The following is a 26,028-nucleotide window of genomic DNA, read 5'->3' as shown; positions in this document are numbered from 1 at the left end:
ATTGTACCTATTACACAGATACAAAAATTTGTGGTGTACCATCAAGAACTTTGTGGCCTTCATGTTGTATGGTAAGTTGTGATACATGGTACGTTCTGGAAAAAAATCCATCATTTTATCGTAATAATATTTGTTTACTGAAAAACTACAAAGTATTCATTTCTCTCCACCTTTTGTTGTATGCACATCACAGAAATTTGGTGAGAGCAAACGGCTGCTCTTCATGTAGGAAAGGACTATCACATGGCCAAATTCACTAGCCACCTGGTGATGACCATCAACCACAAGAAGAATGTCATTGTACCACATCTCCTGCAGTGATTATGATAGTGTAATGAAAATAAATGCATGTTATATGACTTTACTGAATGAAATTATTGTTTTAAACAGTCTATTTATGGTCACAGTCAAACCAAATTTTATTTTATTGCAGTTTTTAACATCCATTACAGGAATCAAGAATCTCAACCACTTTTGCCTATGCTCAATATTGATACTGGAAGATTTTCAAGAATGTTTTACCTAATTTCAGTAATATAAATGTGACATAAAGCCATGCAGGAGAGAGGTGACCAGTATTATAATAATCAGTAGTAATCCATTTAGACTGACTGGATCACAAAGGCAAAAGTCAAACATCAAGCAAGGAATGACTTTATTGCTCATATGATGCAGTGTGCAATATTTCCTTTGTCAGGTACCCAGGAGTGATTACTGCAAGTAGATATGGCATTTCAAGCTTTATGTGAAACAAACATTTGCAGACTAGTCTGCTCCAGCAGTTGAGGTTTGTAACTTAATATCTCATTTCACAACTGTAAATAAGTACTTGCTTAATAAACTGACAATAACTACATTATACACACATCAAAAAAAGTTTTGTATCACCTCAGTTCTGAGATTTCTGGAACCTGCACATACAATTGGAATAGAGATCAACATAAACATCATTTCTGCCCTTTTTATTGCTCATGAAAACCACACATTGCATGTTGTACCACCACACAGTGAGACCTTCAGAGGTGGTGGTCCAGATTGCAGTACACACTGGTACCTCTAATACCCAGTAGCATGTCCTCTTGCATTGATGCATGCCTGTATTCATCATGGCATACTATCCAAAAGCTCATCAAGGCACTGTAGGTCCACATTGTCCATAAACAGCCCTTTTTGGTCTATTCCAGGCATGTTCGGAGAAATGCTGACCACTCTAGTTGAGTGATGTCGTTATCCTGAAGGAAATCATTCAGATGTGCATGATGGAGCTGTGAATAGTCTTCCATGAAGATGAATGCCTCGCCAATATGCTACCGATATGGTTGTACTATCAATCAGAGGACGGCACTCACGTATCAGCTGTTATGGCACCTTCTGTGACACACACACACACACACACACACACACACACACACACACACACACACACACACACACACACACACTTGACCACCACAGTCTCTGGCAGCTGAAGTCACAGTTCTTCATTGGTTGAGGTGGAAATAGGTCCATAGATGCAAACAATTTGAAGAATAGCCTCACCATTAATCTCAGTGATCACGTAATTCACTCTATCTGAAGTGGACATGGTCTTGGTAATAAGGTGTACCCTCCTGTTATGAATTAGCGGAGCTGTGTCAGCAATACACAAATTACACAAATTTGTGTCCAAATTACTCTGTAATAGGAAGCATTCAGACTTAAGGACAGTAGTTGCTTCACCTAGGAGCCTCATTTGATTCCCGGTATCTCCCATTTGACATTCTACATTTCATGTTCCAAACAGCTGAGATGTATGTCCTTTGTGTTTGTTTTGTTGTTTAATTTTATTAGCTGATTTTTTTTTACTACCCCCCCCCCCCCTCCCCCAGAATCCATAGGACTTACTGATGTTTCAGTGCGAGATGCTGAGACTCTGGTTCTTCTTGCCTGGGTGAGATTCCTATGAAATTAAGACATTTTTGTTCAGGGAAAGTTTGGATCATATCTTCTCCTGCTGGTCCATTATGGATTGAGAAGAGGTGGAGGGTTTTATAAGAATTAAGAGAGATTTGGATGAATAAGAGTTTATACGTATTCGCCTCAGGAGACGCAGATGAGGAAGAACAAGTACTCATATAGGGCAAGGTTCTTACCGGAGCGTGAAAGGGAACTACCTACTGTCACAGCCATCACATTATATTGTTAGCTGTGTGGTCTCAGACAGCTGGCCATGGTTAGCGCCCCCCCCCCCCCTCCCCCCTGTAAGTTAGTTTAAGTTAGATTAAGTAGTGTGTAAGGCTAGGGACAGATGACCTCAGTAGTTTGGTCCCATAGGAACTTACCACAAATTTCCAATTTTTCCAGAGTATTGTAGTAGCTGACAGACATCTTTGTATGACCTTATAAGGGACTAAATTAATACCACTCTGCACTGACTGAAGTGCTGCACAGAAAATCAGCATCATACTCAGCTGCTACTCTAAGCATTCTGAGCAGATGATTTTTGTCATGTTCTTGGTATTTATAGTCTGAAGGGCAGTTTTGCTTTAGAATGAGTTATTCTGCACAATACTGGCAGCATTCTGTGGTCTTTGTTCCCCTTTATAGTGACAAATTCTTCTCCTTTCATATTAGCTGGACTGACGTTCTCCATTTCTATTTGAGCCTGCATATTTCATCATGGTGTATGGTTTCCATGGACATTAACTTTTTTTATTTGGAACTTTTATGTTATTCATAGCTTATAGTGTCTTTCTGTGGATGTTCACATTTTCAATCAACAACACCATGTCACTATATTTTTGGGATAGTGCCAATAATAGCATTCTTTAAAAAAAATATTTTCAATGTCTGTAGTGATAGAAAGACATGTGGCCCATTCACAATGTCTACAGTATAACCAGTAGGAAGCTCTAAAAATATGACTCCCACCTGGTGACTGAGCTATTTAGGTTTCAGTACATTTAAACATAAAAATACAAATAGCTGTGACAGTTATTGATTTATTATGTTTATTTTGCAGGAGGTGCATCTAAGTATTATTACCAACTATGCTCTAGTCCTAAACCTAATTAATGAAATGTGAGTAAGACTCATTGGTGTATACTTTGGGCATTCTGGACCTCAATAGATACTCATTAAGACACTAGCTGTAGTTACTTGCTATCCTGCTCTAGGAACTCACTGGCATGTATTTTTCCTGCTAGTAATATAACTGAATCTTGGTAACAGCACATAATATTTTACCAACTGTTTGACAGATGAATTACTTCCTGACTAGTACAGAAGTGTCCTGTTAAATCCACTTAATTTTTGTGACTTTCCATTGAATGACAGAGATAATTTTCATTTAATGTGTAAAGTGATGTTATCAGTTTATGGTTTGGATGTCAGAAAAGTCACTCCATGTGAAACCGGCAACTAATCTTGTCTTTTACATTCTGATTTATCTGTACTGGCCACCACTGGAATAATAAGGGAGACACACAGGTTGCTTTCCTTCACTATCTCTGAGGTATAGTGGTCACCTGTAAAATGAAGGCTGCTATGGCTCATGGTTCCAGCCTCACTGAAGGTCAACTTGTTAGCCTTTCTGTGACAAAGCTACAAACTGCCAGCTCGAAAATCAATAAGGAAATCTTTAGGAGTACTTCTCCACTGAATGTTGTTTTGCTACTGCCAGAGCCCCACAGTGTAAAGGCCAAAGAGTTATGATACTGCACATATGATAATGTCTCTTTCCAATACTACTGACATAATTTTTGCCAATTGTGAATACACATTTATTTATAAATGCCACATTTCCATTCTACTTGTTTGTGACAATGACAGCAAGTAATCATAGACTGTTTTGAAGTCCAAAGTGAGTAACATCTTAATAATTGTTGCTGATATAGTCTCACTCATGCTATAGAGACTTTATGTTTTATTGAAATGAGCTTTCATTGTATGGTTATCATGGTAAATTGCATTGCATATGTACTAGTACAGTGTGCTTTTAACATTATTTTCCATTGGTTTATTGAACACAACAGTAATATCAGAGAGAAATTAATTTATCAACAACACAGAGTTTCCCTGTGGGAATTGATAATATTCTGGAATATGAGAAGGAATGGTCATCTGAAGCACAAAAGTTTAGCAAACGTGCAATGGTCATCTGAAGCAGAAAATTTTGTAAACATGGGCTCTAAAATGTGTACCTTAAGAGTTATGAGAAATTCTTCACCTTCAATACTCTTCCATTTTCTGGTATTTGATAATATGGACCAAAAAACAAAAGAAATATCCCATAAATATTGACTCTTAAGTGCATACCTTAAGAGCTATGAGCACTTGTTCACCTTCACTATATCTCATTCTGAATTTAGGTTAAAACCAACAGTTGAGATCGCAATTATATTTGTTTATTTAGCCTCTTCTGCTTATGTTAAAGCCATCTACAGAAATTTTGGCCCCCTGTGTGAGGGGCTCCCCGGTTTTATCATGATACCACAATCATACACAGGACAGTGCATTAGTGTGGTATCATGAGAAAACTGAGGAACCACCAGCAACAGGACAGTGTACAATTTTGGTATCACAAGAAAACTGAGGAGCCGCCAGCACCAGCCACGGGGGGGTCAGAAATTCTGAAGATGGCTTTAACATAAGCCGAAATTGGTAATTAAAAATTTATTTCAGTCTTGACTGTTGGTTTCGACCTTTATATAGCACCAGGTCACTGTACTCCACCAACAATGTTGTCTAAATTTATATCTTGTACTGAACAAGTGCTCGCAACACTTAACTTATGCATTTGAGAACCCATATTTGCTAGACTTTTTTGTTCATGTGAATGTCTCCGTCACTTTGCTGAATACTGACCATTTCTCCTGGGATACCATGTATGCTCCTCCACATTATCAGTCCAAGAATGCTTAGGTAGTTTACTGGTTCCATGCCTGTTCATATGTTTCAATAATGCAAAATCCAATACAGAACTGCAAGATAAATACTAGAACTTCAAGCCAAAAAATGACAATAAATACTCTCATGTGCCACAGTGTGGTCTCCAGATAAGATGGCATTTGACATGGGGTAGCAGGCACTGTGTGGCTGGCAGCCGGTGGGTGGCTGCAGTAAGGCTAGGAAACTCTTGAGTGTAAACTGTTCTGATTTTGAAGCAGCTAAGAGTTGTTTTGTGGAATTATTTCTGGACGTTTTTGCTATTACTGGTGAGTTAGGAAGTGAAGCAGACTATCTTTGAGATACCATCAGACTGATAATTTAGCAGACAGCTGAAATGTGGTTTCAAAAGTGGGAATGAGGAGACTTGAACTCATGACTTTGTGTTTACATTTCACGAATTTTCATGTTAGACCATGAGCTGATACAGCACTGTGACAGCTCAAGATGGAGACAACACTTCCTCCAAACAGATCTGCATCCTACATTGCTACAAATCGTGTATATGGCCAGACTTAGAATTCTGAAGCGCTGCTCGTATTTATGGGCTGCCTGAAGTGAACAACTTGTACTTAGGCTCTGCAGTGGCCAGGTTTTATGTATAAGACTAGACATCAACATGACAATTAAAGAGACTCATTCAACAATTTCCAAATGACCCACAATTGCAGAAGTTACAGCAGGAAATAACAACAATCTTCAGGCACTGCAGAGGGCAACATTTATCTTGAAGTTACCTGTAATGACAAGAACAAGTAAATAACTGTTAATGATGTTGCCTATGTTCCAGGCCTTGTAATATAACTTGCTGTTGGTTAGTCAAATTATGAGATATGGATTGAAAGTGTTGTTCAATTATGTGCAGTGTGGTGTACATAATAAAAATCATGTAACTCTCTCTGGAAGACCAATCACAACTGGAACTCAGGTAAGTGGCATGCACTGATTAGATGAAGTTTGTTATATTCAAAGTGCATCTGTGAAAACAGCATCACAAACAGTAACCTGACAGAGTTATGGCATGCGCAACACTCAGTGGGTGGGAGTACATGACATTGAAGAGGCAACACAGCTGACACAAGCTGTTGATAGAGATGCTGTTTCTCTTGAATTGGAGCAAAGTACAACTGAGCAGGTAGAGAATGGAAATGTATGCACAGTCAGAAATTGGAAAACCATCATGTGAAAGGAAACAAAATTCCACATATTTTAATGATGATTTTGCTTCATTTGTTAGTATTTCTGAGCCAAATTTGTATAAAGAAGTAGTGAGTCATGGTAATTATGAAAATGGAAGAAAGCCTTAAATGATGACTGTAAGTAATTAATTGAAAATGAGACACTGAATTTGACTGATTTATGACCAGACAGAATGGCAATCAATTCAAAATGGATATTCAAAGACAAAGAAACATCAAATAGTGAAAGTGAATGTTTTAAGACTCATTCTGTTACAAAATTTTATACCAGATACCATGAATGGACTCTGATAAAACCTTCTCACCTTAAGCTAACAGCTGAATTTGATCTTGAAACTGACCAGGCCAATGTTTCAACTACATTTGTATAAAGTGATCTTGATGAAGAAGTTTACTTTTGCCAGTTTGAATGCTACATGAAAAAGAGGAAGGAGATGTAGGTTTATAAGTGGAAGAAGGATATTCCTGGTCTAAATTTGGCATCACATGTTTGGTATCTGAATACTGATGTAACATTATCTAAAATGAATCTAAATAAGTTAATATATGGCTATCCTGCCACTTCTAGTTCCAGCGCACTCAGTCAGGAACCACTGATTCCTCTTTCCCCACCCTTAACCTGCTGTTTCTCCCACTTTCCCACCTCATACCAGATTGCTGCTCCCATCTGACGCATTTCAGTTTCATTCTGGCCAGAGCGTCCAGAGCTAGTGGTCATGTGTGTGAGAAGTATGCTTGCTTGTGTGAATGTGTGTGCGTTCTTCTTTCTAGAAGAAGGCTTTCACTGAAATCTTACTTGTAACAGTCATTTCAGCATGCCTTTCTGCAATTCAACATGTTATATTCATGGTGAGTAGCAATCTATCCTTTTCACAATGTCTTAACTATTTCTCTTAATTACTTTAAAATTGCAGAATAACTGTTATTCCTAACACAAATCTTGTGTCTTTTCAGTGGCCTCTGCCATCATCACTTTTACTCTTTTAGATAAAGATTCCACAAACGATATGTCAGGCTTATACTTATGTTACATCTGACATATTGTTGATTTCTAGTATGATATATCCATAGATATATTAGACCTATTTAATATTATCTTACATTGGCTAGTTTTCATTAATACAACAGGCTAGCAATGTTACAATTATACATTCTGTACTCATATGTGTAAAGCTGGTTAAGCATCAGCAGTGCTACCAAGCTATGGGAGTTTCAGAGTTCGCGAAATAACATCTCAAGAACTTGTGGGGTTTCATGAACATCTGAATTTTTAATCTTTGGTCTGTTTTGTAAATATATCATTGAATAAATAACATTTGATAATCTGGCAATGTGATGAATGTGAATTTCATTTGTCAAAGTCAACTTTATAACCTGCTTTGATAGCACAGATGGCAGAGCACCTGCCTGTGAAAGGCGAAGATCCCGAGTTCAATTCTCGGCTTGGAAAACAGTTTTAATCAGCCAGGAGGTTTCATATCAGCTCTCACTCTGCTTCAGAGTAAAACTTTCATTCAGAACTCTATAATCTCTCAAAAGACCAATTAGAGTAAAATCCAACATGAATATTCCTCATTACTTTTCCAAGAAGTAATTTTTTATGTTCTTGTACCTTATAATTTAGGCCTTCTGATTATTTGTAACTGAATGAACACAAAAATGGAGAATAAAAAAGTGGACAAGATTAGAACTGAATGTGCACCTGCTGAAAGCATTGCTCCACCACTGAATTCCTTATTTCTCATAGCTTCTCCCCTGTAGTAAGCACTAAGCACTGCCTGTTGAGCTGTTAAGCAACCATCTGCATAACCCGCTGCAATTTCGCCAAGTGAATGCCCTATGAAGCCGTCTGCCTCCACTCCAGCTGCTCTCAGTAGAGTGACTAAGCATATCTGGAAAACATAAAAAGATTGTTCCTTAGTGTTGGTAACTATGATTAGCCTGTTCTATCAGATGAGCACAAATAATGTTAAATTACTTTCTAAATGCAATAGTCATGTATTAATAATGGACTCAACAATCTCATTTTTTGTGACCATATGTGTTTGTAATACACAGTGGCACTGTGGTGTGTACAAACAAATGACAAATCAGGAGTATATAGAACTAAATAGTTTATACACAAAATGATTACATGATAAGCATCATATAGAGTTGTGCCAATAAAATGACGAATCTGGCCAAAAAATCTACAGGAAGTATCAATTGTGGGTGAGCTGAAAGTGTCACACTGTGGAAACATGAGACATATGTTTGTGTGATACGCAATGTTGCTTGATTATTGATGTCAAATCCTTCTACAACTGCAATTTTGTGCAAATAAGTCAATAAGAAGAGAATAGGACAGTACAACAAACTTCAATGCTCTGTTGAATGCAATACAGACCTGTTATTCAGACACTCTTGAAGACTATAAAAATATATTTCCAAGTGCGGGAAAATTTAATGATACTGACAGGTACTTAAAGGAGATCACATCTTTCCACTATGTAGCAACAAAAAACACCAGGAACAAGGTAATCTCAGGAAAGAATACAAAATACTATGTGTGGCAGAAGATGAGCCTATAACAAATATTCAAGTCATGTCTTTTTCTTTGTCTTTTTTAGTGCATAAAGTCAAATAAAATATTATTAGAGAAAAAATTGATTACTGATTTTTGGTAACTATCTTTGCTTGATACCGGTACTTCAATGATCTTTGCTGACTTTTTATTCAAGAATTTTCTGCTATGAGTAGAGAAATTACAAATCTGCAACAAGTGCCCCAACTGTGTCTGGGCAATTTCATCTGTAATCATACAGGTCAAGAGTGAATGTGTCACATCACTATTTCAAATTTTGTTTAAAAAAAATAGATGGTGAAGTTCCACATGATACCTCTCCAAAACTACAATACCTTGATTTTCTGATGACTTATTCAAACGCTACAGACCTCTAAATGGGAGTATTTGTGAAAATGTCAAAATGAAGGTTAAAATTGAAAAACTGTAATAAAGAAACCAAAAGCAATAGACATCTGAATTTATTTTCAATAAATACTGTATTCCCAATACTATGAGACATAATTAATACATACACACTTCTGAGCCTCTGATTTCAAAGTTATGTTCGAGAATATGAATAGCCACAGGATGTTAACTGCCTTGAGAAATGAAAAAGTGAAAGGACTGTTAATTGTCAGCTATGACGCTAATGCTTGAAATTCTTAAACTATTGAAAAACATTTGTACATAAAGATTCAACAATTTGGTTATTTAGAAACTATTTTCTTCAAAACCCCATCCTAAATTGTATGTTATTTAGTCATCATATTCAGGAAATGTACAATCAGGCAGGGCAATATTTGTCTGTAAAAAATGTGATAAATTTTTTAGGTAGGCCTGTCTCTACTCTCAAGGTTAAAAACCATGGACACTTAAATATTTAAACTGATCTCTGATTTTAAGTAAATGTCATTCAAAACTGATATTTATGAATCAAAATAATTACTTTACAACATTATAAGTGAGTGGGGAAAAAATCATAATTTTGTTCGAAAGCATTTTATAACAAAAATGAGATACTGAAATTTACACACATTTTTCTTTTTATGATATAATTCACAAATTATTATTGTCTTCTGTCATGATTTTACTTCTTCATGACTTTCCATGAATTAATATTGCCTACAATGTAGCAATCAACACTGCACTGTTGAAAAGAGTTCATTTGCTTTTTCATGTGCTTCCATTGAACTTGTACAGCCAGGCTGAATTTGCATACAGACAAGGAAGATCCAACAAGATCAGTACTTGGGAAATGGAAAATGCACACTGATCTTTTGATGATGGCCATGTGAAAGCATTAGCAGGATCACAAAGTGTCATAAAGGAGATGGTTATATCTTGCAGCTCATGAGAGACACTTATTATCTGTCCACCCACCACTAATTATCATACACGCAATAAATGAAGTGGCTCACTACAAAGTCTTCTAATGTGTATTGGAAAAAACCAAATTCCCTTAATATACTTTCATTTATAATTAAGAGTTTCATATTTGTTACTAATGTTGATATGGTGTGTATAAATCCAGTAGCATCTCTTATAGCATCAACGGCTTCATGCTGGAGATCAAATCTTGTTGCAATGTGTTTACAGAGTCCTACTACCCCATCACATGCACTTTTTCGATGACTTTTTGCTAAAAATATCCATTTTCTGTCTAAAGTATTGTACTACAGTGTTGATCAAGCTCATAAAGCTGAAAGCAGTTTTTATAATGAGATGCTGCGCCATCAGTCACATACACATGTTTAGGAAATGGATGGCCCCTAGGAGCTATGTCATCAATTATCTTGCTGACAGTGTAGCATGCATTTCCACTATCATGAATGAGATCACCACTGACAGTAGCAAAACAGTGTGATGTTACAAGGAAGTGAGCAACACATGTGAATGTTGATACCTGTGATGTGTGCCAGTGGTAACTTTGAATTTCAATTTGCAAAGCAATAGACCATTTCCCAGCAAAGTTGAAATGAAGAACTAATGTGTCAGTATTCTGAGATGTAGCTGATTTTACTTCTGCTATAGCCTGTCTCTGAGTCCTCCAGATATGATACTGAACTACAGCTTTTATGACCCAATGACTAACCTCTGTAACCAACTTCTCTGGCTCTACTGTCTTCTTTGACAACTCTCTTCCTTCTCACAATGAAGAGGTTACATCATTGTCAGTATCCTGAAGATGTAATGCTTCGGCAGTCATCACGTCAGTGCCAGGGTGCATTGCACACTCCTGCAACCAACATTTATCTTGAAGCTCTTGACATATACATGAAAGCAACAGGTCCAACTCTGTCTACTTCTCTCCCGTGACACTGCTTATGGCAAAACAAACAAGTTTCAAATTAGTGCAGTAAATGCCTGTGCATACTCCCTTCACTGGCTGGCATTTTACCCATTTTGGTCATAAAGAGTAGAGTTTTGTGAGACCAATTTTTAAATTCGGAGATATGCTTCTCTTCTTGATCTTGTGATATATCTTTTTCACCTTTTTAACTTTTTCACCATTTTCACTAACAGGGATAACATCAGCCTGGTTAGGACTTTGCCTGCTGCAATCTTTTTCATCACTTACGTAATATTCCAGAGCAACAGTAAGCATATCATCTTGCAGTGGATGACCTCAGTAAGAATCTGGGCATGCCCAAATACCTTTCTCATTCTTTATTTAAAGAGCTCTTAAAATCAAATAATGTGAGGAAGTGAGTATGTACTTCTGTATCTGTTGCTTAGAGTAGCTACCTGGTATCAGTATCGGTAATTGTACCTTCTCAGTATAGATGGCTGCAGAGATAGCAGTACTTAGGTTTCGAAACCACACACATCACATTTCATGCACATATTATTATCTTCATTTTCTACACCAAGTGCATCTACATTATACACCTCACAAAGTTTTGAAGATGTTGCTTGTGTGAAACTTGTTTCAATTTCTTCCATTTGTCTTTTACATACTGTTTTCTTCTTGTGCATCTCTCCTATCCTGGAGATTTAAGAGTGGGGGGGGGGGGGGGGGAGAGCGGGGGAGAGACGGGGTACAGTATGGGCTACAGCGGAAATCAGCAACTTCACACCCAGGAATATGAACATCTGGACTCTCTTCTTCACTTTCATGTTTGGGTGATGATGGCTGTTCAGGTGGGTTGTCACTAAATTTCTTCTTATAGTGAGTGTAGCAATTTCTGCACAATGGATATGATGCTAATGCTATTACTTGAGAACCAAGATATTTCTGCAGTACCTCTGACAGATTACCAATAACTGTGAAGAGTTTTTCAAATTTCTTAAACACCACTTTCTTGTGTCTTTTTTCACTGTCCACACACTCTTTCACTACTGCATTTCCTCACTGACATTGTATCTAACAAAACGTTCAAACCAAACACAAAACTCAATGCAGAATGGTTTATGTTATAACCACAAGAGCACTGCAAACAATGTTGCCAACATGCATATTTTACATTAGAAATTCAGTGATGTGAAATACGCAGAATGTTGAAAAATTTGTATTTCATTACACAGAAAATATTGCTCACTGTGTTTGCACTGACTACAAACATATTAACCAAGCAATATTTTGTGAAATTCTCAAAAGTTTTTGGATGGTGATTTTCGAGTAAATAACTCATAAAACTGCAATTTTTTATATTTTTAGTTATAAATATTTACATAATACATATAGCTGGAGCAGAGAAGATACTGTTTATAATTACCTCAGTAGCATCTGGTAATATGATAGAAAAGAGAGTGTTCTATGACTTTCCAAACCAGAAAAAAATTTAAGTTGAAAAATTAAGTTAGATATCGTATTTTCAAATTAAATTTGTAAGTTAAAGGAAGCCCATAAGTCAATGGGTGTCAACTACATTTCAACACATCTGCCAGTTATCCAGCACTTTAAGTTTTATAATATATATATATTTATCTACTGTTTTAAGAGCTATTTACAAAATATACATTTTTCAAAGAGTGGTAACATTTACAAAAATTAAGATAAAATGAAAATACTTTATTTCTTAATACTTATGACACAGAGGTCTCATATATATTTTTCCCAGAGAAATTTATTACCACAAGTTGACAAGACTGGCCTGATTTGAAATTAAATCACCCGCCTTAGTTGTTAATGTGATTACCAAGGAGTCATTGACATGTTAGTTCTATTCAATCACTGGGTATACCTTGTAAGGATCAAATGTCAATATTGCAATGGAAGTGAGTTTGAAAAATTTTCTGAAAATGTCAAGCAGAAATATGGAATAGAATACACAATGAGAAAAGTACCTTCAATATGTTTCACTGAAGTAAACAGAAATACATCAAACGTACTGGACAATGATACTTATTTTTTACTGCTGTCTAAAAGAAAAGATGAGTATTAAAAATTAATTCTCTTATATACTTCACTTCCCTGCTGGAGTTAATAACTGCCAAAATAGTAATGTGCTTTGTAGAAGAGCGATTTCATTTAGGCCTATCGAAACTTATGTAACCTGTAAAGCTAATGGTATAATTTATGGGAGTCACCATATACCATCATGAATTTTGTTGCATGTTTGAAAATTTTTAAATAGTACTATTTATCGAGCAGAGAGTGTTAACAAGATATTGTTGCATGTGTGGTTAAATATCCTTTAAACATATCATATGCTAATTAAAGCATGTTGATACAACTTGGTGCATCTTACATTATTAACACATGCTATATGGTGTATCTCAAATGATTACCAAACATCTTAAATAATTTGATTCTGATCCAGTCAGAACTGTGCAAACTTCCACAAATGGATATATTATTGTACATGATGATAAATTGGTCCTGTAAAATATTCTATTTCATGCTGGACCAAACTGATTTTGGAATGGGCACCACATTCAAACTTAACAAACAGAATTTAAGTTCATATGACAAACCCATGAGGTCTGATTTTGGATAGGTCTATCTCATAAGACAGAAAATTAATTTGAAAATAATCAGTTCTCTGGTGCTGTGAGAAATACTGGACTTACACAGTATCATGTACACCACATTTTACTGTTCACCTAGACCAAATTTGTTATTCAAATGACCAGCTCTGGTTTCACATGAACCATTGTAAGATTAGTAGATAAGAATGAGACAACTAGGCAACATGCAATCTATGACTATAGCCTTTTGGTTAATTACACAATCAAAATTGTGTAAGGAATAACTCAGTAACTGGAGATATTAAAAAACTGACCAACTACAAAGTTAATGGAAGTGAAAATTAAAGTATTAGTCATTTGTCGTTGTAACAGTTCCAATTTTGTTATTTTGTACTGTTACACTGATTGTGATGTGATCATAGTAATGATGGATAGGAGAATATTTTTCCTAGAAATACCAAATAAGCAGTTGTTAGCGTCCCATTTCAATGAGAGAACAAGCATCCCACTTCAATGAAAGAACATCAATATGATAGGTGCAGAGGAATTATGGGCACAGTTTAAACTAACTATAAATTGCACTCTTGAAAAGTGTGCTGAGTAAGTTGATAAAGGACAGAAAAGACCGACAGTGGTTTAATAACAAAATTCAGTGAAGGTTGAAAAAGATGAGACGGCTGCATCTTCAGTTCAAAAAAGAACATGCAAATGATAACAGGCAAAAGTTAATAGAAATTTGTTAAAAGAAATAGAAAGAATGATGCATGAAGCGCACGCCCTCTACCACCACTCATCAGCAAAAGATCTTGCTGAGAACTCATGAAAATTTTGGTTATACGTAAACTTGTGAAATGGACAAAGGATTCCATCAAATAGCCTATAAAGACTCTAGCAGAAACTCTGGCCAAGAGTGTGTGACAGCGATTGCAGCATACCCTGGTGGTTGAAAATGATTACTAACATATTGGTATATGTAAACAAACGTAGGAGAGTTTACTTGAAAGATAGTTTCCATTTGTTCATGAGCTGAAAATGGCTGGCAGAGGTGTTATTTGTGCCATGTATGGTTGCAATAATTCTGGGCAACAAAGTGATCAAAAGTCTTTCTACAGATTCCCAAGGAGTAAAGATATGTGAGTATTAATGTAAATCTGTGGTTAGTGTCTTCCAGTGAGTTAGTTGTACTTCTAATTATTGAGAAAGTTATTATTTCTAACTTGGCTTTTATTATTTTTACATGTAAACAGTGGGTTATTCATAGTAGGAGGGCAGAACTTGACAAAATATTTAGAAAAGAAGACCCAGAGCATTTAAATAGGAGTCATGTAGTAGGCTCTGATCATTTCATAGAGAAGGACATCAGAAACAAGAATTTACTAAGTCAAGGGTAAGAATTGTCTGTAAAGCAATAAAATGACTATTTTTAATGACTGTCCAATGATTTGTTACATTACTGCTGCTACGTATAACATTTTTTTCCACGCTCCAGTATTTGGCCTGGCTCTGTTCCTTCAGTTTTGCCTCACAGTTACGAAAGTAATTTCAAACCAAGCTCAAAGAAGAGAAAGGAAGAAGAGAAAGTATATATGATTCATTAAATGCCATCTTGTGTCCATTGCTTTACATATGAGACCTAAATCCAAGACATCTCATACTTCATTTCATGCGTGTATTACACGCTAGTTGTTGTTGTTGTTGTGGTCTTCAGCCCTGAGACTGGTTTGATGCAGCTCTCCATGCTACTCTATCCTGTGCAAGCTTCTTCATCTGCGAGTAGTTACTGCAACCTACATCCTTCTGAATCTGCTTAGTGTATTCATCTCTTGGTCTCCCTCTATGATTTTTACCCTCCACGCTGCCCTCCAATGATAAATATGTGATCCGTTGATACCTCAGAACATGTCCTAGCAACCAGTCCCTTCTTCTTGTCAAGTTGTGCCACAAACTCCTCTTCTCCCCAATTCTATTCAATACCTCATCATTAGTTATGTGATCTACCCATCTAATATTCAGCATTCTTCTGTAGCACCACATTTCAAAAGCTTCTATTCTCTTCTTGTCCACACTAGTTATCGTCCATGTTTCACTTCCATACATGGCTACACTCCATACAAATACTTTCAGAAACAACTTCCTGACACTTAAATCTATTCTCGATGTTAACAAATTTCTCCTCTTCAGAAACATTTTCCTTGCCATTGCCAGTCTACATTTTATATCCTCTCTACTTTGACCATCATCAGTTATTTTGCTTCCCAAATAGCAAAACTCCTTTACTACTTTAAGTGTCTCATTTCCTAATCTAGTTCCCTCAGCATCACTCGATTTAATTCGACTACATTCCATTATCCTCATTTTGCTTTTGTTGATGTTCATCTTATATCCTCCTTTCAAGACACCGTCCATTCCGTTCAACTGCTCTTCCAAGTCCTTTGCTGTCTCTGACAGAATTACAATGTCATCGGCAAACCTAAAAGTTTTTATTTCTTCTCCATGGATTTTAATTCCTACTCCAAATTTTTCTTTTGTTTGCTTTACTGCTTGCTCAATATACAGATTGAATAACATCGGGGAGAGGCTACAGCCCTGTCTCACTCCCTTCCCAACCACTGCTTCCCTTTCATGCTCCTTGACTCTTATAACTGTCATCTGGTTTCTGTAAAAATTGTAAGTAGTCTTTTGTTCCTGTATTTTACCCCTGCCTCCTTTAGAATTTGAAAGAGAGTATTCCAGTCAACATTGTCAAAAGCTTTTTCTAAGTCTACAAATGCTGGAAATGTAGGTTTGCCTTTCTTTAATCTTTCTTCTAAGCTAAGTCGTAAGGTTAGTATTGCCTCACATGTTCCAACATTTCTAGTTGCTAGTAGGTGATCAAAATATAATTATCTTTTTGAGCCACTAGATGTCGCTGCTGTGTGCTGTCTAGTGCAGAACCAATCCGTTCTTGCATAAGTTTCTACTATTATATTTATAGTCTATTTGCTTCCATTCAGTCACTCATTGATCAGTCTGGTGTGACAATAGAGAAGAGATAAAGGAAAGTTGAAGTATTAAATTTTACATTTAAGAAATCATTCATGTAGGATGGTCATACAAACATACTGTTCTTTGACTGTCACATGGATTCCCATACAGAGGACATAGTAATAGATCTTCCTGGCATAGAGAACCTACTGAAAGAATTGGAAACAAATAAGTCACCACTTGCAGGTGGAATCCCTGCTCTGTTTTACAAAGAGTACTCTATTGCATTGGTTCTTTATTTAGCTTGCTTTTATTGTGAATCTTTCATCCTGCTCAAAGTACCAAATGGCTGGAGAAAAGTGCAGCTGACTCCTGTGTATGAGAAGGTTAAAAGAACGCACCTGCAAAAGTCGCAACCAATATCGTTAACAACTGTTTTCTATAGAATTATATAAGATATTCTGAATTTGAACACAAAAATAAATCCTTGAGACAGAAAAGCTTCTGTCCACAAATCAGCTTGGATTTGTAAAGCACTGTTTACTCCCTTCCCAACAACTGCTTCCCTTTCATGTCCCTCGACTCTTATAACTGTCATCTGGTTTCTGTACAAATTGTAAATAGCCTTTCGCTCCCTGTATTTTACCCCTGCCACCTTTAGAATTTGAAAGAGAGTATTCCAGTCAACATTGTCAAAAGCTTTCTCTAAGTCTACAAATGCTAGAAACGTAGGTTTGCCTTTCCTTAATCTTTCTTCTAAGATAAGTCGTAAGGTCAGTATTGCCTCACCTGTTCCAGTATTTCTACGGAATCCAAACTATGCATAATGTCGCAAAATGATACAAAATGTAATGAGGATGTAAGGACAGTAGGAGGTAAAGTGAATGGTTGACTGCAGTTTATTGGGAAAATTTTAGAAAATTGTAGCTCATCTACACAGAAGAACACATATAGAACACTAGTGCAGCCCATTCTTGAGTAGTGTTTGGGTGCTTGGGATCCCTTGGAGGTCAGATTAAAGGAATACACTGAAGCACTTCAGAGACATGCTGCAAGATTTGTTACCATTAGGTCTGATCCACATGCAAGTATTATGGAGATGCTTTGTAAACTCAGATGGGGATCTGTGAATGGAAGATAACATTATTTTTGTGAAAAAAACTATTGAAAAAACTTAGAGAACTGGTGTTTGAAGCTGAAAGCAGAAGGTTTCTATTATTGCCAGCATACATTTGGTAGTATGACTACAAGGAATAGATAAGAAATTAGAACTTGTAAAGAGGCATGTACGCAATTCTTTATCCCTCATTTTATTTGTGAGTGAAACAGGAAAAGAAGTGTTTATTAGTGGTGCAAGGTCTCTCTGCCATGCAACATATGTTGGCTTGAGAGGTATGTATAAGTTTGTTATTAACTAATAACTGTGTAAAATCATGGTAAACAATTAAGAAAGGTTCAGTAAAGATTTAATGATACATGAACAGCATCATTTAAACCATGATTAAATAGTTAAGGTGATTTGGCTATTAAAAATGATAGCATAGAAGCCACTGCAGTAAGGATTCTAAATAAGGCAAGATGTGTGATTTCCAGAATATTTACAATCCACAAGAAAGGAACCACAGAAAACCAAGGGTTATCACTGCAGGAAGAGGCAGTTTTTTGTGCCTTAAAGCCCTGTGAGAAAGAATTTCAAATGCCAGAATGTTATGAACTGTCTTGCAAAATATAAGTAACATAATTGTTTCATCTCAAACTATCATAAATAGACTGAATAAAAGAGGCCTTCATGCTGGCTGAACTTTAAGGCTCCCAGCTATTAAGCATGAAAACCATGCATGATATGTTTTGTGGTGCCAACAAGATCAAAATTGGACAGTGGATCAATGAGAGCAAATCCTCTTTACACAAACACACACACAGAATTACTAGCTTTCGCAACCGATGGTTGCTTCTTCAGGAAGGAGAGGGAAAGACGAAAGGATGTGGGTTTTAAGGGAGAGGGTAAGGAGTCATTCCAATCCCGGGAGCAGAAAGACTTCCCTTAGGGGAAAAAAAGGACAGGTGTACACTCGCGCACACACACACACACACACACACACACACACACACACACACATATGTGTGCTATAATGGAGATCTATTCAAATGAGATTAAAGAGATTTAATGGATGACATACAGCTTATATAAGAAAAAAAGGGATGCAGAGAAAGCCCTTGATTGTAGTTTGTGTCACAGACTGGATATCATTACACCTCTTTAACAACAATATTTCCATCTGGCTCAATGGCCCAGTGCAAGTATTTCCATTGGACAACACTTTGGCAAATTACACGTCCTTAGCCTAACCCAGTAATGCTATTGTGGACATGGGACTGATATTAAAGTTGAATCCAAACCATATGATGTTCCTGGTAAATCTTCAGATTGCTGAGAGGTGAAGGCCAGCTCAGCAGCAGTGCAAAGGGCTGTTGTACCAAGGATGGAGAAAGGGAAGATGCTAGCATCTACTGAAGGTCACAAGAATCCATTATATAATGTAATTGCTTTGCTAGCCTTGTTTGAAGTCTTCTTTCAACCTCCTGATATAGTACACAGTGACAGAAATTTTCCTTGAATTGGGAAAAACTGTAGATATTTGGAACATTTCTCAATAGTCAACTGTTTTAACAACCACACTGAAGTGGGGATCAGCTTGCAGTGTAAAATTAACCAGAATTTGTTAAATTATAGTAGGTAGTACCACACATTCACTCAACTGAAACTATTATATTTGTACATGTGATGAAATTAACACAGGCTCTTCATATTTACATTCTTAATTCAGACTTAATATTTAGTACTAATTAAATGCACCTATATGAGACAATGTTTATCACTGACAGACTGTTTAGTGGTGACTACTTGTAACATACACTTTAGACAACAGTGATTAAGACGGACTGACTGTAATATTGTCCACTATTCATAATTTTTTGTAGGACAATTTCTACAAATTATTTATTAAATGATAAAATTTGGTCAATATGTTCTTTTCAGTCAAACCTGCAGCATAGAATACTTCATGATATGACATTTTGTAATGAATAATTGCAGGTAATCTGCTAATGGTTTTATTAGTAATACTTACTACAAGCTTGTTTTGGCTATAGTGCCAGTCTCAAGTAAACATCTACTTGGAATAGATGACCATATTGCATCAGTAAATAAACTGTTGACTTCTATTTATTGTTAGATCTCTATAATTATGTAATTTTTGTTTGTATAGAATATTTTTGCTAAGTCCTTCTGACAGCTGTCATTCCAACTTTGTCCATAATACCTTACATTTTTAAGGATTGTGTTTTCAAACTGTACACTCTCATGTTCCCTGTGATTACAACAGTTTTAAATAACAATGTTTACTAAACTTCAACATTTTGAAAGAAGATGAGGGTCTCTTTTTATTTAGGAAAAATAATGCTTTAAAATGAGGTCACTCCTACTGCTCAAAATTATTAGAGAGGTTGGAATTTCAAGTGTACAAGGACTCCCTGGCTCTTATAGTTTGCACACTTCCTTAAATAAAATATATCTTTGAGAACGTCTTGATAATATAGTGTAAATTGATAGATAAAAGATCTACTCAACAAGTGGCAGTAGGGGAACACACACACAAAAGGTTTAACTTTTACAAGCTTTTGGAGCCAGTGGCTCCTTCTTCTGGCAGAAGAGTTGAAGGGGAAGGAATAGGGGTGAAGGAAAAGGACTGAAGAGGTTTAGGGAAAGGATTACAGTTCAGAAAAGTCACACAGAACAATGGGTCAGGGGAGACTTACCAGACAGTATGAGAAGGAAAGACTGGTTGTTGGGGACTGCACCACACAAGTTTTTGAAAACTTATTGTATCGTAAGAAACTAAATGTAAATTACTTAATTAAATACAATAAGAACTGGAAAAATACAACTCTACACTATTTTCAAAGGTCCATAGTTCAGTGTAAATTCTATGTGTGGATTTGACATGAAAAATTAGTTCATTATTCACATTAGAAGTAAAATCACAGCAAGTGAAGCTATCCCTGCTTGCTAAATTTTCATCATGAGTGATGACTAGACCACAGTAGAATTAAAAGGTACTTGCATCTTGTTGGACTGTTATATTCATTTTTTATAATGACTTGTAACGGAAAAGAAAAAAGAAATCACCATAAAGCATATGTTTTGTGTCAACAGAAAATTCAATTTTGTTATAGTATAGATTCACTCCTGTCTCCTTACTGCCTTATAGGTTCTGGGTAATAATGTAGTTCAGCTGTTTAGGAACATGATTTTCATATGTACAAGTTAAATAGCAAATGCAGTCACAAGAATAAATACCACTAATCTATGAATTTTACTCCAAAATGCACAATAAACAGCTTGAAAACTGAAAGAAATAAAGTACTAATTGCTTCTGAGTCACCATAAATTTTTTTAAATGAGTGAAAATGAACTCAAAGAAAATAAAAATTTACAACGTTACTGGTTACAAAAGAAGTACATTTTAGCAGAGATGGATATAAAGAAAGTGGAGTTACTATCTACGTGTAAAATGAGGTAAAGGATACCATTTCTTGGATAGTAAGAAACAACAGAGAAATAATCTTTGAAGCAGCAGATATAGTGACAAAACTAAAAGGGGAAAAGAGCCTAATATTAGGGCTATACAGATCTCCAAGCTGTCAAGTAAGGAAATGGAAGAACTATGAGAAACATCTAGCAGCAAATTCATGTATATACTACACTGAAATGTCAAAGAAACTGGTATATTCATGTGTATTCAAATACAGAGATATGTAAACAGGCATAATATGGCACTGCGGTCGGCAATGCCTATATAAGACCAGTGTCTGGCACAGTTGTTAGATCGGTTACTGCTGCTACAATGGCAGGTTATAAGGATTCAAGTGAGTCTGAACATGGTGTTATAATGGGCGATTGGCAATGGGACACAGAATCTCTGAGGTAGCAATGAAGTGGGGATTTTCCTGTACAACCATTTCATGAGTGTACCATGAATATCACGAATCTGGTAAAACATCAAATCTCCAACATTGCTGTGGTCGGAAAGAGATCGTGCAAGAATGGGACCAACGACGACTGGAGAGAATCATTCAATGTGGCACAAGGGCAACCTTTCCACAAGCTGCTGCAGATTTCAATGCCAGGCCATCAACAAGTGTCTGTGTGTGAATCATTCAACACAAAATCATCAATATGGGCTTTCGGAACTGAAGGCTGACATGTGTACCATTGATGACTGCATGACACAAAGTTTTACACCTCACCTGGGTGAATGGACATGGGTATGGAGACAACAGTATGCATCCATGGATCCCGCATGACAGAAATGGATTGTTGAAGCTGATGGAGCCTCTGTAATGGTGTGAGACGAGTGCAGGTGGAGTGACATGGGACCGGACCCATGATATGTCTAGATACAACACTGGCAAGTGACATGTACGTAAGCATCCTGTTTGATCACCTGCATCCATTCATGTCCACTCTGACAGACTTGGGCAGTTCCAGCACGGCAGTGCTCTACCCCACACATCCAGAATTGCTATAGAGTGGCTCCAAGAACACTCTTCTGAGTTTAAACACTTGTGATGCCCACGAAACTCTCCAGGCATGGACATTATCGAGTGTATCAGGGATGCCTTGCTTCCACCTCTTTGTATGTTATGGATTTATGGACAGCACTGCAGGATTCATGGTGTCATTCCCCCCCCCCCCCCCCCCCCCCCCCCAGCACAACTTCAGACATTAATTGAATCCATACAACAACTTGTTGTATAAGTTTATTTGGTTCTTCAGTAATATCAATATGCTAGAAGACAATCCAGTGAGGAAAGAGATCACACATCTAGGAACAGGATTTACCAACAACAGATAGATGGTGAACTCTATTACATATTTTAAGCAGCAATTGAGTGCCTTTCAATTCCAACCCTTTGATGCATGAATGATACATATGCTTCAATAAATAGCTGCACCAGAATTAATGAAGGTAATAAAAGAAATAATGAAAAAGTGGAACACTTCTGGGAATTTCTGGAGGATGAAATGCTAATGTTGCAAGGAACAATATAAAGTACCACTGGGCAACTTCAATCTGCAAACAGTAAGTGAGAAAAAACTGTAGAAAAATGGTTGGAGAATATCCAGCTCATGAAAGAGGAATGGTGAAAGACCCATAGGACTGTGCAAAGCATTTAACCTCAAGTTCCTGTCCACAACCTTTAAAATGTCACAAGTCTAGTGAATGGCTGTTCATTGGCCACTCTTGTTTCCAACATAATGTCCATGAACAGCTGGGTAGTGTGCTCCAAGTTCAGAGGTGCTCCTCCTTCAGAGATTGTTTATGCGTCTTGATAGTACATCTTATCTTGTGGACACCCTACTGATCACAAACAATCTGTTGACAGACTAAAAGCTGACAGGTAACAGCAAGGGCACAGTAATCACTGATAGGCAGCGATGACACTTCACATTAAGCAGCCAGCAACCTTCGTTGGTGCCTTCCAAATCCTCCAACCATGGCTCTCCCAGGACTCCATGCATGCAGCAGCAATAGTGGTGTTGCAATCGAGGGAACTAACTTGCATTCATGCACCCTGTGTCTATCAAGCACTCATGGATATTCCTCCATCTACTGTGTATTTAAGTCATGGCTCAACCTCCAGCAGGCAGCTGTTCTCTCAGGTCCAGTCAAGCACCAGCCATCTTCAGTGGACCGGCTGTAGGAGCTATTCACTGAGTTTATGCGGCACCATGACACAGCTCCAGCAGCCGCAAGTGATGACACTTAACAGTGAACAGCCAGCAACCTCGGTTGGTGCCTTCCAAATTCTCTGACCATGGCTTTCCCAGGACTCCATGCTACTGTACCAGTAGTGGTACTATAAAATGTCAAATGTGTACTTGTGCTGGTGTGATCAATGAACTGACGCCACTACAGACTTTGATTATGTTACTCATTTCTGATCAAAGACAATCATTTCCACTGTTACTCACATGTCTTATTTGGAAATTAACATCTTTTTTGATGCTGCAATAAAAGTGTACATAAATGTAGCCTGGAGTCATCACTGATCGGCTGTTTGCATGCAATATTTCCAAAGAAATGATGCAAAAGTTTGTGACAAGGTAAAAACATCATTTCACAGTGTAGTCATTTGGTCTTACATCAATCAGACTCAGCTCTCACCATGTACCACCTGGTTGCTGCCTTCTGTCTGAGCCCAATGCTGCCGCACCCACTACAAGAAGATGCATCCATGGTTGGCCATCCCTACCAAGTGTGAAGAAATACTTTGAGTCTCTTCTTCTGGATAACTCATGACAATGTGTTGTTTTTCTCATGCTTTGTCATTCTTCTTTTCATTCCTGTGATGTACACCTTTCTCGGGCTCTTGCACATGCTTCTTTTGTTGCATTTCATTCATGTGGTGTGGCTCCTTCTTGTGCCCCTTTGCATATAATCTTTTCTGTTTCTTCAGGACAATGGTAGTGGTTTGATTCTTCTCTATGGCCCTATATCAGTTTCTGTTACATGGCATGTTTGACATACCCTGAGGTTGTTTTTCTCTACTGATCTTTTCTGTTTGCTTGCTCCTACACTCATTGTATGATCCACCCTTCAGGCATCATGCATGCTCAGCCCACCCACACTCATTGTTTCTGTGCTGTGTATCACATTTTTGGACCTTATGGTTATTCTTGATTTGAGCATCCATAATGCTTCCATCACTTTGCTCCAGCTCTGCCCCCAAAGCCTATTCTTTCCCCTTTTGTTTGCTGTTTTCAGGCTTTTATTTTCTGACGATCCCCGCTCCACAAGCTTTGTGGTTTGTGGTTTGTGATGACATGATCTATCAGTTTCTGAAATACAAATTCATGTGACTGTATTCTTCAATTTTTCTACATACTCAACATTTCAAACCTCTGCTAGACTCCTCTTCAGCCTCATGTGGTGTTCACAGTTAACTGAATACTCAGCTAACAGAGGACACTGCAAGACCCCGAAGAAGATTGCAGCATAGAGGTTGAAATACTGATCACGTAAAATAAATTGAAGACTAATGTGATATGTTCTAACAAACTAAAAAGATTTACCTGCAATGGAAACACAATACTTAAAAAGGAATAAAAGAATTTTTCAGATACACATTAAGTCAGTCCCATTTCCTACTAGCACTATGCCACTGTAGTAAAACTCGTGGAACAAAATGCCACAAAACAAAAAAATAATAGAAAAGAAAGTAAATGTAGCACTATGTTTATTCCTTTATCCTACTGAAAAGAGGGAAGTATCAAAAATAATGAGCAGAACGGAAAAAATATAGAAGGCTTGGATTGTATATCTAGCACAGTATTTAAGGACTGCCTGTAGTATTTATTACAGCCACTGACCTCTTTTTAATAAACTAGTTAAGGAAAGAGCCAGAAAAGTGACCCAGCAAATTACAGACCCATCAGTTATAACCCCAGTATTTTCAAAAGTAATAGAGACAATATCAAAGACAGATGGTCCACAACATGGACAGGTATGACATCCTAATAAATGCTCGTAACAGTTTCCATAAATATGAGACCAAAAGGAAGTTTGTTGTTTGTTCCTAGATCTATTCAAACCTTCCAATTATTTATATCATGACATGCTGTTGCAGAAACTTCATCAATATCATTTGAGAGAAAAAAAATACAAGTCATATATGGTTTGCCTGAAAGGTCAATAATGAGTTCACTACTTTCCATTCTTTACACAAATTATAGGAGTATGACAGAGAGCGGAGATTTCATTGTATATGCTGATGCTAGCTTTCTTACAGCGAGTAGTACCACTGAAAATGAACTGGAGAAAAGGATTTCTCTGAATATAGAAAATGCCACCCAGTATTTGAGTAATAAAAATTTGTTCATAAATGGAAAGAACTGAGGCTCATGTAGGTCCATGCTGACAGAAATGGCTACACTGAAAATATCAGCCTTTAAGTTTGGTACACAGACCTACATAGGCAAGCAGTTGAAAATTCTTGGGAGAGGTGTTTGGCAAGTACTTGTCTTGGGAAAAATACACAAACAAAGTAGTGGCACTACTATTTTTTTGGCATTCCTGAAGAAACATCTCTACCATAGCTAATTCAAGAGCCATGGAAGCGGGTCAGATCAGAGCCTGACAAACACAGTTACAACCTAATCTACTTGCTCACATGGCAAGCAATGGCTCCAATGTATCAGGGTGATTAGTAAACACTGCAAATGAGTGGAGGAACCCAAGGCTTAATCATCATCATCATCATCATCATCATGTTCTCCTTGCCGTGTCTGGCAACAGCAACTCCATCAGTTGTTTAGTCCATATTGTGGCAGGCTCAGATGTGGCTTGCAAAACTGAAGTTTGCTTTTAAGATCTGGTCACACGGAGTGCAATACAGTTGCCCAGTGGAGTTATGCGT

At 37.1% G+C, this 26,028-nt stretch overlaps 1 protein-coding gene across 1 annotated transcript in view; it reads right to left on the bottom strand.

The window, feature by feature from the left end:
- Positions 1-26,028, bottom strand: part of LOC126353899 (fatty acid synthase-like) — a 416,829-nt gene that overhangs the window by 192,010 nt on the left and 198,791 nt on the right. Inside the window, exon 11 of the mRNA XM_050003123.1 lies at positions 7,828-8,017. Coding sequence (XP_049859080.1) covers positions 7,828-8,017 — 190 coding nt within the window. The remainder of the gene's footprint in view (positions 1-7,827; positions 8,018-26,028) is intronic.

Source organism: Schistocerca gregaria, chromosome 3 (assembly GCF_023897955.1).
Source record: "Schistocerca gregaria isolate iqSchGreg1 chromosome 3, iqSchGreg1.2, whole genome shotgun sequence".
NCBI classification, from domain to species: Eukaryota; Metazoa; Arthropoda; class Insecta; order Orthoptera; family Acrididae; genus Schistocerca; species Schistocerca gregaria.
Note: the sequence above shows the minus strand (reverse complement) of the source record. Positions and strands in the feature narration are given on the sequence as shown.